Genomic DNA, 18781 nt, shown 5'->3' on the forward strand with positions numbered 1-18781 from the left:
ACTGCCGGTGGCCAATGAGTCCATCAGCCACTCCTGTGTCATACAGCGTCTGTCCAGCCTCAGAAGGACGGGGTTCAGAGAGCTTCTGTGCTGGGGACCCAGAACGCTGGCCTGCGCAGCCCGCCAGGCCCCCAGCTGCACAGGACCAAGCCCCTTTGTTCAGGAACCCCCCCCCACTTTTGCAGCTCTTCTGGCTGTTGATTGGTATCCTTTAATACCCTTTGTAACCAATCAGTAATGCAGTGAGTGAATGGTTTTCCTGAGTTCTGTGAGCCATCCCGGCAAATCAGTTAAATCAAAGGAGGAGGGTGTGGGAACCTCTGGTTTGCAGTCAGCTGGTCAGAAGCACAGGTGAAACCCCGGCTGGCGATGGTGCCTGAAGTGGGCGTGGTCTCGTGGGATGGAGCCCGGAACCTGGGGGTTCCGGGGCAGATGTGCCCGCGCTGAATTGAATTCTTAGATGCCTTGTTGGTGTGGGGAATCCGACACACACATGTGCACGTTCATATGCAAACACGCACACGCACACACACACATAGGGACTGAGTGCACGGACCCAGAAGACTAGGCTCCCCCGGGTGTCAGCTGTTGCTAACATCACAGGAATGGTCTGCAAGGAAAACACTCTCATTCCTCTCTCCCTGTGACTTCATTCGGTGAAGAGGAAGAGACTGTTCATCCCAGTGATTTGAGCAGTAAACCAAGCCCTGGCCATCATGGCTCCATTCATTAGGTGTTGCCCCACAAAGGCAAGCATCGCAGGTTCGATCCCTGGTCAGGGCACAGGCCTGAGTTGCAGGTTTGGTCCCCAGATGGAGTGTGTGCAGAGGCAACGGAGAGATGTTCCTCCCTCCCTTCTCCTCTCTCTAGAATCAATAAAATTTTTTAAAGAAGTAAATGAACACCAGCAGACTATAAATTGGTATCTATCTATCTATTTATTATTTTTCATCCTCACCTGAGGACATTTTTTCATTGCTTTTAGAGACAGGAGAAAGGAGAGAAGAAGGGAGAGAGACGCATTGATTGGTTGCCTTCTGTGTATACCTGACCAGGGATCGAACCTGCAGCCTTTCGGTTAAAGGACCGAAAGTCCTCCAACCAAGCCACACCAGTGAGGGCAAGCTGGTCCTCTTTAAAAAGGCAGAAGTTCTTTCTTTTTAAGGATTTAAAAAAATTTTTTTTAGGAAGGGAGAAAGAGAGGGAGAGAAACATCGATGCGTGGTTGCCTCCTGAGAGCCCTCTACTGGGGACCTGCCCAGAAACCCAGGCACGTGCCCTGACCAGGAATCGAACTGGCAACCTTTTGGTTCCCAGGCCAGCACTTAATCCACTGAGCCACACCAACCAGGGTAAAAATTCTTTAATTTTAATGTAAATATTTATTATGTATTTTTTCCATTTTATAAAACCAGTAATTCATGTACTAGAAAACTTGAAAAGTACAGAAAGGCAGAAAGAAGAAAGTCAAAGCAACCCAAACTCCAAGATAACAGCAGGCCGGCCGGCCCCGCTGTTATTTCCTAGCAGCTGTGTGTGTGTACTCCACACGCGGCTGTCTCCCTTTGCGAGGTAAAAGGTGAGAAAGCGTATACACAAGTCTCATGCTGCTTTTGTCATTTAACTGGACAAAGCAGCATGTTCCATGTTAATCCAACCACTGACTCTCGAGAGCACCATTTTGACGGCTACAGAGCAGTCTCTCGCACGGTGCGGTTTGGTCCACCCGTCTCCTGGTGCTGCGGCATTTTCCCGGTGTCCCATTCTGCAGGTTTACGTTCTGCGGCCATAAGAGGGATCACTTTCTCCTAGTGACACAGCCTCTCAAATCGCTGCCTTTTCCCGGCACTGGGGACATAGACCGGGTCTAGGTGTGGGTGGCAGACTCCGTCACACAGACTCCATGCAGTGTGGCCGCCACGACAGAGGGGTGGGGACCAGGTGCGAAGGGCAGTGGAAGGGGGACAGAGCATCATTTATTATAAAATAAAGGGGGGGGTTCCCAGTGACTTATAATTGTACTGTGTAATTATATACAATGGAAAATACACATATTCTAAATGTATCTCAGCCCCATTTGAAACTGACACAAATATTTAGGTCTTGGACTCTAACCCTATCTGTCCACACAGAGAATCTGATCTCTTGCAAATCTGGCCTGGTCCCCGGGGGTTATAGCAAACGGCTGCAGGTCTCCTGGCCTCCTGGCTCGGTGCCTCGTAACAAGCGGAAGGGATCCCGCCCTGGGGTTTCATAGTAGAAGGCTGTCAGTTTGCTTCTGCCAAACCAGGGTTGGTGGAGACGGCCTCACCAACGAGGGTGAGAGGGAGAAGGAGGCAGTCGCTTCTGCAGCAGAGCCAGGGTCCCACGGCAGGTTCCCAGCTCCCTCGGGGCTGAGCGAGGCGGTCCTCCCACCTGTTGGGCTGGACCCCAGCTCGGCCCAGGTGCTGCCCGGTGCTGATGTGGTCAGTGATGCTACGCTTGTGCTTTGAAGAACTGAATGAATGGCCCCTCCGGCTGGAAATGCACGCAGGCAGCGTGCAGGACCAGAGAGGTGACTGGCGAGGACACAAGCCCAGAATGAATGTCCACAGAGCGGAAATGGAAGACACCAGCTTCTCTCACCAGGTGGGGTGCCCTCCCCTTCCCCCACAGCCCCCCACCTCAGGTGTAAGGGCACCCATCAGGAGCTCCCACAATGCCCTGTCTTCCTCATACCATCTGCCCCTCCTCCTCCTCCTCCTCCTCCTCCTCCTCCTCCTCATTAATGGCTTCTCTGGGGTCTGTCCCAAGGACCACTGGCGCAGAGACCATCTTTTCTCGGGAGGTCTTCTGTGCCCCGCCTGCACCCGGTCTAAGCTCACGCTGCAAGAAAGAGGCGGGCCGGACCCTTTCGAATAGGAGCCCTGGTGTCTCACACTTCACCCCCAAACCTGCCCCTGGGTATTTTGAAGCTAGCGAGTGGACCCTCGGGGTGAAAGTATATCCATGAGAAAAGGAAGAAAGCACTCACGGCCTAAGGCAGCGGCTCCCAGACTCACCACGCAGTGGAAGTACTAGGAGATGCTTTAAAACTTCCACGGTCCAGGCCCTAAGGCAGACGGTCGGGTCCCAGTCCTGACGCAGGGCCCGCCCACTCACCAGCGTGTTCTGAAGTTTCCCAGGTGGTTTCAACATGCAGACCAGGGTGGGTCTGCTTTCTTAGTCCTCGGCCCCACCACCAGCCTCACTTGATTAAAGTCTGTCTGACGAATGGGCGAATGAATGAATCTGCGAGCCGCAGTCTTCCGTGTGCCTTTCCGGCGTCTCAGGCAGTGGCCTTGCTACCCAGTCCCATTCCGCCCTCTCTGTAGATTTAAAGAGGAATTTTGACATTCTGCTTCATTTTCCTGATGGTAGTTTTCATTTCATTTTTTTTTAAACAAATAGTTGTAGTTAATGTCTCTGAATAAGAGAGTCTAGAAGTACGAACTCATTTGCAAACAAAAGCCCTTTCCTAACTCCTTTGAAGTTATCATCTTGACCATGAAGTTCAGCATACATCTGGGCACACCGAGATGCCGGGAACACACCCCCCGGCCTGGAGGGTGTGCTTTCTGTACGAAGACAGACAGCAAACACCCAATCAACACCCCATCATTTCAGAAATGTCTGCTCAGTGCTTGGGGAGGACAGCACAGGACGCTGGAAAGAACACAGGGACCCAGCTGAAGTGCGGGGTGTGGGAAGGCCCTCCCTGAAAAAGGGCAGTTGTGATTACGCACATGTCTGTGTGCCTGCCTGTTCAGCAAGCCCCTCGTCCCCACAACCCCAGCAGCCTTGCCCTCCTTCATACTTCCCGGTTCTGTTCCTACCTCCTTCCTCCAGCCTCCTGTTCTGCCTCAGACACATCTGCTCGTAGCACCTGGACAGCTGGTTCAGCTCCTGCTCCAGCTGCTTGGCCTGTGTCCTCAGGTCCGTGGCCACCTCCGCCTGCGCCCCCTCCCTCAGGTGCTGCCAGTCCCGCAGGACGTTCCTCACATCCTGCACGAGCAGGAAGGCAGCCCCAGCTGCGCTCAGCACCCGCGCACCTCGGGTCATGGCCAGCGCGGAGCCCTGGCCCGCGGCTCTCTGCACCCCTGTTGCCCTTAAGAAGGGCACACGGTGTGTGGCCACAAAATTCCTGACCCTCCCCATGAAGCCAGGGTTGGCTCGGGCCACCCAGTAGGCTCGAAGTTCCCTGATGCTCCCCAGGATATCACGGCACCTCTGAACAACCACTGTAGTTCTCACTGGAAACAGACTCACTCCTCCCCCAGCTTCCGGCTCTGGTGTTGCTGGAAGAGCCACCAGTCTGCTGGCTCTATCTCTTGCTGACGACTTGCTCCTATCTTCTAAGACATTTGTCACAGTGTTGGTGATAAAAGCTGCTGCCCCCAGGCCCTGCCCAGCCGCTGAGAGTAACAGACTACCTCCTGCTGTCACAGGTGACAGGGCCACTCCCAGGATGGTCATGGCTGCAGACACAACACCTGCAGAGCTGGCTACCAGGTTGGTCTGGGTGAGCGTCTTATGGGCCGAGTCGGCTTCGTCTGCGATGGTTCTCAGTTCTCTGATGGTCTTTTCCATCTTGTGCTTCCTCCAGTGGAAATTCACGAGAAACATTCTTTCCTCCTGCGACAGATGTGCCCGTGGCCCGCTCCCTGCCTCGCGGCGCATCAGCTCCTGTCCCAGGATATAGTGCAGCGTGCTGGCCTCGTCGCTGTGGAGAAGCCACATCGCAGGGTTACTTCCCCAGCTCTGGACGGGCTCCCCAGGGGGGCTAAAGACGCCTCGGCCACCTGCCTCCCAGGGAGCAGGGCCCAGGAATGTGGGGACAGCACTCTCCCAGCCAGGCCCCTGGGGGGCCGAGTTTTCCAGACGAGCACAGTTCGTGCCAGCCCCCCGAACATCAAGACTGGCTCGTCAAGTGGCTACTCATGTGATGAATGAAACAACTGAAAACATTGCTGACTCTTGTCACCAAGCCTTTGTTTCTGATTTACTTTTTACCATGTTTTTTCCATTACCGCTTATCCCCCTTCTGCCCCCTTCCACCCCACACGCACCCCCACCACGACCCAAGTAACCACACCGCTGTCCGGCCCATGAGCCCTTTTCCTCTGACACCCAACCTTTCTCAGTAAATACACCTGTGTGCGCACGTGCAGGATGTACACGTCTGTAACCGCGTGAGCACTTCCGTCCGGGAAGTCGGGTGCTGAGAGCCTACAGAGTTCACGTCTCAATTTTTAGAAAAACGTTTAAAGGGGATCCACCTGGATGTGCTGGTTGCTTCCGGGGAGGGGAGCCTCGGGGCCGGGGACAGAGCTTTGAGGGACATTACTTTCTGCCCTTCATCCTTTTGTTTCTTTTACGTTTTGTATCTTGTGCATGTATTAGACTTGTTCCAAAAATGTTAGTAACGTAACCAACACTTCTAAAGGAAAAGGTGGGGGGTGAGACGGCCGACTGCCACCCCTCCCACGGGGAGGGCGCCTGGTTTGCTCTCCGCTGCGCCCCTGATGCTGCGCTTTGGGAACCGAACAGGATTTCGAACAGGGGGCGGCTGTGCTTGGAAACCACAGGTTCTACTCTGTTCGCGTGGTAACAGGCCAGTAGGAGAAGCGCCTTGTCTTTTAAGAAAAGGTGAAGATGAGAAAAAATGTACAGCTGAGGAAATTCTCTCCGTTGAACTGAGATTTCTACTGTCTTTTGGGAGAGAAGGCCATTATGTTTTAGTCTTCCTGTGGAACGAGTTTGGTCCTGCTCCTGGAACACCGGGGCCTTTGTTTAAGGATCACTGTTCTTAAGTCAATTTGTCTGGAAGGGTCTGGGGCTCCCACAGTGGACGGCACTGGACTGTACAGGCTGCCGCCATCGACTTCCTGTGACAGGGGAGAGTCTGACTGGAGTGACAGGACCCTCGGGTTCAGTCCTGTCTCTCTTCAAACCCAGCATCTGCCACGGGTGGGGCCTGCCTTTAAGGCTATGGGAGGGCGTGTCTGTGGGAAAGAAGGCGGGCTCCTAGGACCACCCTCCTGAGATCAGGCGGCCCCAAGGGGCCAAAGGAACTGTTGACAATGGCTTTAGAGTTCTCTGCACACTGGGCAAGGCCATCAGCAGCCTCAGGTAGACCAGCCAATTGACATTCTTCCCCATCAAGTCACTTATAAAAAGAAAAGCTTAGCCAGAGTTGTCTTCGGGACGCCTTCGTACACCTAGGAGTTCAGCCCCCCTCCAATCCAAACCTTAGACAGCGCTGTGTGTGGGGTGTTAGACCCAGCGGTTCACCGAGACCATGGGGCACACAGATGGCAAAGAGGCGCAACCCCCCCCCCCCCCCGCCATGTTGGTAGAAAGGTGTCGAGACCACTGTGCTGAGAAGGATCGCGAGGCCGCGTCCAGCCTCTCTGAGGAAGAGTACTAGGTTTGGGCTGCAGTGCTTCCCAGCACCACGGAGAGTGACAGCCTGCCATGTTCTCACCACGAGCCCCCTTTCCACAGAGGAAAAAGCTGGCCCCAAGAAGGGGTGATTTACACACACACAGTCCAGTTAGTGGTGGAATCACGGAGAGGATGCGGACTGAGGAAGAAGGTACTTACTAAGGTGAACGGGTTCCTGGTGGCTAACTGGACTCAAAGTAAACAACAACAACAAAAACAGAGCCTAGCAGCCATTTCTACCTCCCTGTGCAGGGAGAGGCCCGCACTGTGTTTCTGCCATCTGCCATCTGAGCCAGCCCTTACCGTGGAGGTCCTGGGATCCTGTTTCAGCCAATAGCACCGAGGCTTTCCCCGCCCAATTGGATCTGCACAGCTCTGACCAGTCAGAGCGGATCTATTCTGACCAATCAAACTACAAGGATGTGGAGTTCTCATTTGCATGAGAACATACCAATCAGGGATCAGGAGTGGGGACTTCTGTTTACGTAAGGCAGCCCCCGTCTGACTCTGAGCATACACTGTTCCCTTTGCAACTGTTTCCTATCCGGGCTGAAATACTGATCTCTCCACAGAACAGAACAGACCTGCACAGAGCAGAGCTGTCTAGCCAGAGAGTGGCCTGCCCCAGGTCCACCTCCCAGGCGTAGTTACCACAGTTGAGCTGTTTTGCAGGCAGTGAAGTTTCCTTCTTCACTGTGCCCCAGACTGGCGATTCCTGTTGGTGCTGTATTGGCGCCAACAACCATTGGTTGACAGAACCTAGGACTCCAGCCTTGCGGAATCCTCTAGTTTGCCCCATCACTGCTGAGATAGGAAGCACCATCTCTCTGCCTTCATGGAGGAGGGGAGAGAAATGTGTGCACAGGCTCACTGGAAGCTACCTGACTTGGTCTAAGTTCATCTGTCAGCCAGTGGCAGAAGAGAAGGATGTTGCTCTGGGTTGTGTCGGGGTTAATAGGAGCCATGCAAAGGAATCTAAAGAGTGGGAGAGGGACGGGTAGCAGTGGGAGAGGGACGGGTAGCAGTGGAGGGAGGTTGGGCTAACGATGTGGCTACATAGAACGGCTTTTTTCTGTCCAGAAAGGAGGGCAGGAAACTGCGTCACTGAAGCAGGTTTTATCATTTAAGAGCTTGGCCTGGCACTGCACCTCATTTAACAGAAACTTCGAGACACTTCAGCAGGAGTAAGTACAACCTATGTCAGGCAGCAGAATCTGTTCTGAGAAGAACTCTAGCTGAGCTCTACTGGAGAGCGGCGGTGGCGGGTGAAGGCTGTGGCAGGTGAGTCCCAGGCATTTGGGTCTCCAGGGCAAGGGCAGAGAAAGGCGGGGGAAGGAGTGCTCCTGACTGGGCAAGATGGAGCAAATTCTGCTGCTAAGAATCTCTCATGCAGCAGGCTGGGTGTCTGGGCACCTTTGAATGTGCTTACTGAAGGTTTTTAATTTACTTTGCTAAGATGTGTAGCAAATAAAATAATAAAACCCTCTTTTATTTTCCTTTGCACATCTCCAGTTGCCACTGGAGGGAAATGAGGCAGTGCCACCGACTCCGGCCAACTCCGTGGGCACACACAGGTCCCCTACTATGCAGACAGTGCCAGCACAGAACTCGGTGGGAATGTCAACCACCAGATTTTCTTCCCGCACTCCAACTCTGAGCGCCAGGTCTGTCCCAGGCGCCCGTTCTGGATGCCAGCCTTGGGGCGATGAGCATATCAGCCCAAATCCCTGTGCTCACAGGACTCCCACCCTGCCAACTCCCCCCAGACACCCCTTCTCTGGGATTACCTTTCCACACTGAGTCCCTGCATCACTGCGTCCAAAGCCTGTGGGTTCTGGAAGAGCCAGTGTATGTCCTCTGTGGTCAGCTTGGCCAGACGTTGAATGATGCTCTGGTGAAGGTCATCTAATCATAATATTTGGGAATAAAACAGGCAAGGTTGGAATACATGAAAAATCACAGTGTTTCACAGATTGCACATTTCTGCCTAATGGTTTTAGTCCAACAAACTGTGATAATCAATACCCAGGGCTAACTCTGCGGTAGCCAAACTGGTCATCTCAGATTTCTGAAAGCATAGCAGATTGGTGAAGGGCTTCAGGAATGTTGATGTTACGCATCTAGTCACAAGAATCTTCTGGTGACCGTCCAACAACCCCGCAACAGACACAAAGGTGATCGGGTCCCCTTCACTGGTAATACAGGAAGCTCGACAGCAAGTGAGTGCTCATGCTGTCTAGCCCGCTACCACCTATAATCCCGACAGGGTTGTCCGGCTCTGTGCAAGCCTTCCTGGAGATGAGGAGTCCCTCGGTTGGTCAGGTGTTTGTTCAGCCAGGTAGGTGACAGGTACTGGAATATGACACCACAAAGATGTCACTTTGATATGTTGATCCCTTGCGCCTGTACACACTGGAAAGACGGCAGTGCGCGGAGCCCCCTTTGAACTGCCCTCGTCTGCCCGCAGACGTCTGGGCCCCGAAAGGACCTCAGATGCCACGGGCCCCTTCCTGGAGTTTCATCAGGCAGGGAAGACTGGCTCTTGTCACCGGAGAGAAGACTAGAAGCTGACATCACACCCAGGCTGACTCTGTCACAAGTTACCATTCCTCCCCGCTATTCTTCCAAGGATCCACTCTTACTTCCTAAAACAGTAAAAATATTTACTCCCCCCTAAGAGGCCTACTACACCCCCCCCCCTTCCTCTATTCAATGGTCTTTAAGGCTGAAGTCTAAGCCACCTTGGGTAGTAACACGTTTTTCCCTGGGTCTCTCGCAGTCGTACGTGAGGAATATGGGTTAATGAACTTTTCTTTTTCTCTGGTTCATCTGTTTTTTATTGCAGGGGTCTCAGATAAGAACTCAGAAGGGTAGAGGGAAAATTATTTTTTCTCCCCTACACAGATAATGCCACGTAGCCACCCTCGGCAGAGACTCTCTTGCTCAAAAATCACTTTAAACGTATTTTCAATACAATTTGTCAAAATCACCCCAACACTTTTGATTTTATTCCCTTACTTCAATTTACTTATCAAACACATGTTCTCTTCCTCATGGCTTTTGTAACATACTATACCTGTGTCTGTTGTGTTTAAACTGTAGTACTATGGGACAGGTTTTTCCATATTGCTACCCAGTCGTCATAGGATTATTTCTGATGACTCCTGTGTTCCATCAAGAGGGGACCTGCCGTCACATTTACAGAAATGCTGCCTTCCTGTGACACACCGGGGTCTTCACATCTGTGTCCCCCACGTGGGTCCTTCATGTAACAGACTGACCCTGTCCTGGCGGCTCTTGGCTCTGCAGGCAAGACCTGGGGAGCTGCTTATGTTCCTAGTCATGCCGGAAGGAGGACATTCTTTGCCGTCCCCGTATGGACAAGTATGGACCTTGGGACACCCTGGTTAAATGCAAGGTCTGCCACATTCCCGCCTGGCCATGTGACATGACGTCTCAGGGACTCCGTGTTTCCTTTTCCTTTTTTTTTTTTTTTTTTTAAGATTTTATTTATTTATCTTTAGAGGGGAAGGGAAGGAGAGAGGGAGAGAAATATCAATGTATGGTTGCCTCTCATACATCCCCTGATAGGAACTGGCCTGCAACCCAGGCATGTGCCCTGACTGGGGATCGAACCACTGTTGTTTGGTTCACAGGCCTGTGCTCAATCCACGGAGCTACACCAGCCAGGCCTCCTTTTCCTTTTAAGTAAGATTTGTTGCTTCTCCATAGTTCATGCTAACATTATTTCCTGCTATTTTTTAATATTGTGTTCTCCAGTTTGTGGTTTACTCTATAGAAACAGTATTCGCTTTTAATACTCCTCTGTGCTTCACTGAATTTTTACTAATTGCTGTAGTAATTGAATGAATAACTCATAAATACATAATGCTCATTTTCCTCCCTGGTTTTTCAATGCTTATTTCTTCTGTTTGGGCTCCGTGCCTTACTGGGTTTGCTCGAATGCTTGAATTACTTAATTTTATGAAATTGAGTCCAGTAGTTCACCGCTGGCATTTGGTCTGCACAAACCATTTTCTCATGAGGCAGTATGTTTTATTCCTATATTGACATATTTTTATTAGGATCAGGGACTGAATTTTCAGACTCTAATGAGATTGTCATAATTTTCCTTTTTTAAAAATTTATCCCACGGGTATAGAGTATTGTGTTCATAAATTTCCATGTATTGAATTATCCTTATATTCCATGAAAGCCACACTTGACCATTACAGATTTTTGTATCAGTCTGTTACAGATCTCTGTGCTCTAGTATTATATTTAGTATGTTCATCTTAGAGTCATAAGGGATACTGAGCTATAGTTTTATTTCCTTATAATCAAGATTTATTATTAGTGTTATATTTGCTTCACTGAATATAGGTAATAACACATTTCTGTTTCTGGAACAACTAATACGACATAAAAAATGCTTGTTTTCTGAAAGTCGAAAAGAACTTGCAGATTTCTTTTCTGCATCTCCATGGGACGCTTTCTCATCTGCCCTGAGCCTGGCAACACGTTAGACCAAAGGCTCCGAGTTCGTGATACTCAGTTTCTTACGCCTACAGTCACAGCTGGCCAGCTCCCCTGCCCTGGCCTGGAGTAGGTCTCTGGGAGATGACTCTGTTCTGGGGGCAGGAAGGGGGGGAGGGGGGCGGGGAGTGAGTGGGAGTCAAAGCTCCGGGAAAGCAGAGTCAAATCGGCAGTGGGCGTGGGTGGGCCTGGGGTCACGGTTTCCTTCCAGTTTTAGTAAAGGCTCTCTGAGCCTCTGTGATATTTATACCTACGATTACAGGGAAAATAGAACCCTGGCTTGTGTTTTATCGCTTTCTGGCTAGTTTCACATCTCATCACATTTCCATAGTTAAAAGTGTATCTTCTGCTGGGAAAGCGCAGAACACCCCCACTACCTGGAAGAAGGAATAACCTTCCTTCTGGCCTCTTCTTGCCTGGCTCCTCCCACAGACAGCATCATCCTTCTGTGATTGGTCGAGATTCCCTGTCATAGGGGGCGGCACTTCCGGCACAGGCTGGTCCTCCCCTGTCCCATCTCGTCCACCATGCCACCACCCCCCTGCCCCCCCATCTCTCACTTGGGCCCTCTCAGTTCATCATCAGGCCAGTCTCCTGAGCTGTGGGTGTGAGTTTAGAGGGAGGAAGAGGCTCCGGATTAAACACATAAGCTGTCCTGTCTTCTCACTGCCACTGTCTCTGTCAAGGACACTGAGTGAGGAGGTTTGGCTGCACCAAAACCAAGTTCAGGGAGTTCTGGGGGCCCTCACTGTACAAACAGATGACGGCCTCCAAACTGACCGCAACAGCCGCTTGAGAGTCACAGGGGCCAGAAGGGGTGACGCAGATGCTGTATCTGACATGGAGAGGCGTCGATCTGGGGCTCCTAAAATGTGGTCTCTGTAACTAAGGGAGCCCCAGCTTATGCCTGTAACTGTAGGGGCAGTATGAGCAGGGTCTCATGGGAAATAGGGGCGTGGTGGGACCTAGACACTCACTCACCTTCACGCGGGAATGGGGGTCACCCACATACGGGGTCTCGAGTCACTTCCCAATCTCCAGTGTCACCCACTATATGCCAAGATGGTGAATGGGGGTCAAAAGAACTGGGACTGAGGAAAGGGGAGGGTCACCTGAGTAGTTTCCAGCTGCTGCCACGGCCATGGTGCCTCTCAGAGCTCCTTGGTGCTTCTCTCTGTACAGGTGACAATGGGTTCTGGGCCAGACGGGGTGAAGCTTCGCCTGCTGGAGAAGAGAAGACCCCACAGTCATCCAGAGAGCAGTGTCTTCCTAGAGAGCTGAGATCTAGGGACTCAGACCTGGGAATTCATAAGTCGAGTCCATGGAAGGTGGCCAGCACGGGGGGGGGCAGGGAGCTGACAAGGGAACCCTGGGAAATGCCAGACATAGGTATCAGTGAATAGGGAACCAGGGAGGAGGAGTAAAAGGAAGCCTTTAAAGACCGCCAGAGGGAGCTGTCCAAGAAGCAGCAGAGGTGGAGGGAGGAACCCAAAGTCCACTTCTCCTGGTGTCCCGTCTCATTCCTGGCCACACGGGCACGTGGTGACACCCGGATCGCTTTGTATGAACTCTCGGGGTGACGGCGAATGGAGCAAATGATCAGTTTCTCTTCTTTTGGCAATTACCCAAAAGTAACACAAAATTATACAAGCACCCCCTACTAGAAACTAAAAAGAAATGAAAATTAAAAAATGAGTAGGACCTAGTTTAACAGGAGGCCAGACGGGGTGGGAATGGGCCAGGCTTTGGGAGGAAAAGGGGCAAGCATGCTGACACCTGCCCTTTTCAGAAACAGTAGACAAGGACTAAGATTACAGCGGGGAAAGCCCCTCTTCTGGGGGAGGGACTTTCACAAAAGGCAAAACTAAAATCCCCTTTTTAAACGGGGGAGAATAAGCTGCTCAGGTTGGTGCCAGGTCTGGACTGGTTCCAAGATGCACGAATGCAGGACTGAGCGAGGAGCATCTCGAGAGTGGCCGTATCTGTGGGACGCAGTCTGTCCTTGAGACCAACGGGAGAAGGGACGCTGCGCTGTGAGCCGTCTGCACGCCCACCGGTTCCTTTGGGGAGAAATCCAGACTGACGGCTCGTGAAGGCCCTGGATCCGAAAGAACGCTAGCCTAGAACGCCACAGCCCAGCGTTCGTCCTCATTTCAATCGCACGCAAATCGCTGGCCCAAGCAGAAAGGCAGACAACGCAAGGCCCACTCAAAGATGATAATCACTGCAAACAAACCACCCTGCTGAAAAAGTGGGCAAAGGACTGGGTAGACATTTCTCCAAAGAAAGCACAACATCACTCACCATCAAGGGCAATGGACATGAAAACCACAGTAGCTCACCCCCACACCCGTTAGGGTGGCTATTGTCAGAACACAAAAAACACGGGAAGTACCGAGTGCTGGCCAGATTGTGGGGGGATGGAAACTCTTGTTCACGGCTTGTGGGGATGCAGCAGGCTGCAGCCACTGCCAACAGGGACGGTTAACTAATAAAAACGAAAGTTAGCATTACCCTATGACCCTGCAGTTCCATTTCTGGCTACACGCCCTCAGGGATCGAAAGTAGGGTCCAGAGCAAATGCGTGCGCGCCCATGTCAGAGAGCATTATCCGCAGCAGCTGAGTGTCCATTCATGGGTGAGCAGCCGGACAAAATGGGGTCTGTGTGTGCTGCGGGGCACTGTTCCACCTTCGGAAGGAAGGAAATTCAGAGAATGCTACCGCATGGCATGAATGAACCTCGCAGACACTCTTCGAACTGTTTTTTTAAAAAGATTAAAGAAGATAAATGCCACCGGAGGTGGCTGACAGGTGGTTTTTCAGAGAAAAAGAGAGAGAGAGGAGATCTGGTTGGTGGATCCACAGAGCTGATGTTGTCTGGGCTGAGAAGGCCCAGGGCCGGCTTTCCCCTTGGGGATCGGCCGCCGAGACACACTGCCTTCCCCGTCAGACACGGCATGTACGGGAGACAAAACTTACCCGAGTTTTGCTGACACAGCACCCCAGGCAGGAGCAGCTCTGTCTTGGGCCTAGAAGGTTCTTTTAACATAACTAAGTGAGCCAAGCCAGGCACAAAAGACACATAGAGTATGGTTTCATTTATATGAGGGATGTAGAAAAGGCAAATTCACGGAGACAGAAAGTAGACGGCTGGTCCCAGAGGCTGACGGGCCCAGGCAGTTAGTGTTGAATGGGTACAGAATCCGTTTGGGAAGATGGAAAGTTCTGGAGAACGTCGGCAGTACTGCTTGCCCCACGACATGAATGCGCCTAGCGCCACTGAACGGCACACTTAGAAACGGTTCGAGTGGTCGATTCTCGTTATCTATGCTACCAAACGAAAACGGAGACAGAATAACGACAGAAGGAGAAGAGCAGGTCGAGAACACGCACCCGAGAATCACGGGCCACGAGCACTCGGAAACCAGGAACACGGACCCCCAAATGGTGGCACCGAGAGTGGGCGCTACACCAACCCCCTCCCAGCACCAAACTGGAACGACAAGTAAATGACATAAAAATCATCCGGAATAACCAACTGAACTTCGGCTGGAGAGAAGCCTGAAATCAAGGCAGAAGCGGAAGAAATTGCTTCACCACAACAAAAGTGATAGGCAACCCCAAGGAGGTGCTGGGGGGCTGCGGGGTTCCGAGGGGCAGCCACCGAAGTTCTAGAGGGTTATTTCCATGGCTTGGGGGTGCAGGGTGGTATCCCCTGAAAAATGTGAGGTCTAAACCCCAAGCTGGACTCCCCAGCTCACAGCACCAGAGCCAGGAGAAGCAGCAGAGCTTCTGTCTGCCAGGAAGAGAGGGCTCCAGATGCAGAGGGCCTCTTAAAGGGCCAACGCACAGAATTTCATTGGCAGCCACTTACCTGGGCTCCAGCAGAGGGAGGGCAGAGCAGACTAGAGCCACCCAAGGAGTGTCTGGGCTGGTGGCTCTGGGGAGAGCGCTGAACGATCAGTGCCCAGGGTCCCTGTGCTGAGTCATTGCCCACACTGCAGAAGCCATCTTTCTTCGGCAGAGCCCTCCCCTCCATGGGACTTCAGCCTGGGAGGGAGCAATGGCCCCACCCCCAGGAGTCCCTCCAGCGCCAGAGGAGTGGAGCTGGAAACAATTTCACTGATGAGAACTAACAGAAAGCCTGCAGGCCAAGAGGCTCTCTGGGTGCTTGGAGGCTTTAATTGATCCTCGCCCAGCTGGGTGCTGAAAAAGCCGGCCTTGGTCTGCAACCTGGTCCTCTCTGCACACATGAGGGCCCGTGGGTGGAGCCGGGAGTTGTAGGTCCCTGAGAGCTCCGAACTCATCCATTGCCCAGGGCCACTCACAGGCCAGGTCTGACTCCTGCCGCAGAATCCCTGGGGATTTACCTAACACATGGAAACAAACACAAGGGCAGTAATGGGGAGACAAGGGAACGGACCCAGGTGAAAGAACAAGAGAACTCTCCGGAAGAAGAACTAGATGGAGGCAAGCCATTCATCGTGTATAGAGTTTGGAGTAATGATTATAAGGATACTCAACAGCTTGAAAAACAGACCTAGAAAACGTGAAAAGAGACCAGGCAGAAACAGGGAATGCAATGTCTGAAATAAATAATGTACTGGAAGGAGTAACAGTGAGTTTGATGAATCGGAGGATCAGATTAGCAAACTGGAAGACAAGGTAGAAAAGACACCCAAGCAGACCAGCGCTAAGAAAAAATATTATTTAAAAAAAATTAAAATGAAAAAAGAAAGTTGCAAGCACTCACTTGACAATGAATTCTTCTTAGTCAGGGAGGCAGTTTCCTGGACAATGCAAGAAGGCCGAGCAGCTCCGCAGGTGCCAGGAGGATGTGGCCACACAACAGGGAGAATTTAACAGACCCCGGGGAAGCGTAGGAAGGAAGAGGCAGGCCAAATAAAGCCGGCAAGAAACCACGCTTATTGGAGTTCACACAAGGGAAAAGAGACCCTATAAAACACAAAAACGAAACAAAGCAGTGCTGAAGGCAGAGATGGAGAAAGTGAGCAAAATGAAGCAAAAACAAAATACTAAGAAGGTTTGGCATAGACAGGATAAAGGCTCCAAAGCATGCCAACTGGAATCCCCGAAAAAGAAAACTGGAAAGTACGATTCGAACAGCACAGATATTGGAGCAGCACTACCCGTACAAACTGCTGTTGTGACGGGCGTGTTATTTCATAAAGGACTTCATACCCACACTGTTCCAAATAGCCTTGTAAGGTGAATGCAGATATGTCCCTTGCATTGTACAGCCAAGCAAAATACGGTTTGTCCAAGGGAAGTACATACTCAGTTTCTCCCTGTGCTCGTGGTATGTGGACATGGGGAACCACTCTTCAGTTGGTCCTCTTTTTGCTTCTGCACTGGGTGCCCCCCAAATTAAAGGCAGGTCTCTCTAAGTTTGCAATTTCAGGCCAATGAGATGAGGCAGCTTTGAGTCAGGTTTCCGGACCACTGTTTTCCGTGCCACCTGGACAGAGGACCAAGAGCTTGCTAAGAAAGGAACCGCTAATCACCGGGGAAGTGGGGGCACATAGACATTTTGGCCTTCGCTTCCCGGTTAGGCCTGTTAATGTAAACAGCTCAGAATGTAGAGCATATTCCTTTGGGACAGAGCCTAGACTGGAAACAGAGCCACCCACCCCTTCCTTCCTCCTTTTGGGACAGAGCCACCCACCCCTTCCTTCTTCCTTTTCAATCATGGTGATGTTTATGAAGCGAGACCATGACCCCGAGGCTCCTCACATACCAGCAACTCTCACACTTTCCGGGTCCGCAAGTGCCTGGGGATCTTGTCAGATTGCTGATTTGGTTTCATAGGTCTTGGAAAAGGCCTGAAAGTCTGCGTTTCTAACCACACTCCCAGGAAGCGCTCACGCTGCCCGCCAGTCCCAGACCAAACTTGGAGCAGCTCTTAGGCAAGAAACCGTTCCCCGGGACCCTATGGCTCTCGAGTTCCAATCCAGACTTTCACTGTGGCTTTGTGGCCCTTGTGACCCCAGACTGTGTCCAGCCTTGGCCTCTGTTTGCCTTGCTGGATGACCCCTGACATTAATGCCACCCCCACACGTTTCACGGGCGCAGCTGCAGTTTTGCAGGACAGGAAAGTGCTGCGACGGACCTCGGGGCGGCTGCACAGGGGTGAATGGACTGTCAGTCCCTGAGCCGCACACTCAGATGTGGTGTGAATGGTGCATTTGTGGTATGTATATTTTATAGCAGTTTTTAAAGAGAGAAGGAGAATTGCATTTACCCAATTTTAAAAACATTGCGCCACGCATGCGTAGGCTGTGGTCATTCAGCTGCCCAAAATTCTGTTCCTCTTCTTAAAATATTGTTTTGGCCTACCTTCTGGACCCACAGAGGGTACGACCCTGGGTTCACCGGCCTGTCCACGGGTTTCAAGGCAGGCCTCCCTGTGCTCAGCCCACAGGCTCTCCCGGATTTGAGAGTTCAGATACACACACAGTGGCCTCTTCGCCCAGATGAGGGTGGTAGATGCTACAAATAATACTTTTTAAAAGAAAAGGAATGGAGTCAGAGTGTTTTGCTGAGCTCCTGCAGGCTATCACAGTGGAAGGAACCTGCCCCCAGGGGTGGGGCCAGCAAAACTCCCAAAGTGGAGGGAGCTGCTGGGGACTTCCCTAGGGGCCTGTGGGCAGAAGCCACCTTCCGGGAAAGCCTCAGCTAGGAGGTTCCACGGAGTTCGGAGTTCGAAAGGCACTCGCCAGGAAATCGCCTCCAGGGGTGACGGTGAACTCCCTGGAGGTGATGCCCCACACTGTTCCACCCCAGGGCTGAGCACCCTTAGGAGGAGGGAGGGGGTTCATACTGGAACCTCCTTCTCCTGCAGTGCGTCCTCCAATGAGGAAGCCCAACCTGGAGCCACGGGCGAAGGAAAAGTCAGGAAGGCCCATCCAGCTCCAAGGTCACAGGCCCTGTGCTCAGGGCACCCTGGCTCCAGGTGCGATGAGTGGACACCTGGCATGGGGACAGGGTCTTCCTGGCCCTGAGTCAGGGTGTTCACAGTACCATTCCCGAACTCTTCTCTGTGTTTAGAATTACTCCAAGGTTTAAAAATTTTGCAGAAACTGGACAAAATAAGACTTCGAAGAAAAAGTTTGTGGTTTTTTTAATGTTATGATTTGCACTGGATTCTAAAAGAGGAATCGATTTTGGACTTTGATTCTTTTGGGCTTTAAAACAATGTTATTTCTTTGAACTTTAAACTCATGAGGACAGCACAATTTGATTTCTCACTAATTCCCTTAAACTTTAATTGGCCAGAAAACTGACTTTCAGTCTTTCTCCCAGGGAAGTGTGCAATGCAAAGGAGTCTCTGTGCCATGAAGGCTTTCTTCTCATTGGCCCTTTACTATTGGACTGCGTGTATATGTTTACACGAAGCCTCGATCTCATTGCAGAGCCTCTGGAGAGCTCTATTGGTTGGGCCTCGATGGCACGTGGGAGGGGAAATGGGAGAAGAGAGACCTTGGGGTTCGTACTGTTCCGATCTGACCCATCTTGAAACCTCTTGGTGGCACATTTTACACTGGCCAGCAGCAGACCCGGCACGATTCACACGGCAGAAGCGATCGGCACAGACGAGCAGCTGGGGGGCAGAGAGCGGGGCTGCTCTGCAGGATGGGTGATTGACACCTGCAGGTGACTGACGCAGCAGTAAGTTCAATGCCTCATCAAACGAAGGTTGGGCAGTATTGGAAGGATACTTACTCCTCACTGCTGTGTCCATGTGGAAGGATTCCATCC

General features: G+C 51.7%; 1 protein-coding gene across 11 annotated transcripts; it reads right to left on the reverse strand.

Moving 5' to 3' along the window:
- Window positions 1-1034: 1034 nt before the first annotated feature.
- On the reverse strand, window positions 1035-16992 carry APOL5 (apolipoprotein L5). 11 transcript variants are annotated; one of them, XM_053661974.1, is made up of 8 exons: window positions 16761-16992; window positions 16301-16481; window positions 15756-15958; window positions 14877-15372; window positions 12114-12222; window positions 8253-8370; window positions 3855-4741; window positions 1035-3347 (listed from the first exon to the last, which is right to left on the reverse strand). In XM_053661974.1, exons 4-8 carry the CDS (start codon window positions 15039-15041, stop codon window positions 3235-3237), a joined length of 1392 nt encoding a protein of 463 aa, XP_053517949.1. In that variant the 5' UTR covers window positions 15042-15372; window positions 15756-15958; window positions 16301-16481; window positions 16761-16992; the 3' UTR covers window positions 1035-3234. The 11 variants fall into 11 exon arrangements, with proteins under 11 accessions (XP_053517949.1, XP_037016313.2, XP_053517954.1 ...); XM_037160418.2 differs by having other exon boundaries at window positions 12114-12225; XM_053661979.1 differs by lacking the exon at window positions 14877-15372.
- Between the last annotated feature and the right edge of the window lie 1789 nt (window positions 16993-18781).

This window comes from Artibeus jamaicensis, unplaced genomic scaffold (assembly GCF_021234435.1).
Source record: "Artibeus jamaicensis isolate MK-2021 breed Jamaican fruit bat unplaced genomic scaffold, CSHL_Jam_final contig_233, whole genome shotgun sequence".
In the NCBI taxonomy this organism is placed as follows: domain Eukaryota; kingdom Metazoa; phylum Chordata; class Mammalia; order Chiroptera; family Phyllostomidae; genus Artibeus; species Artibeus jamaicensis.

Excerpts from the sequence above, each read along its gene's own strand:
- APOL5 (XM_037160418.2), bottom strand. The coding sequence starts at position 15,041 with ATGGAGGGGAGGGCTCTGCCGAAGAAAGATGGCTTCTGCAGTGTGGGC. Across the intron at positions 12,226-14,876 it reads CTCCCTCTGCTGGAGCCCAG|CAGGCGAAGCTTCACCCCGT; the intron begins GTAAGTGGCTGC and ends TCTCTTCTCCAG. Across the intron at positions 4,742-8,252 it reads CAGGGACTCAGTGTGGAAAG|CGACGAGGCCAGCACGCTGC; the intron begins GTAATCCCAGAG and ends GCTTCTCCACAG.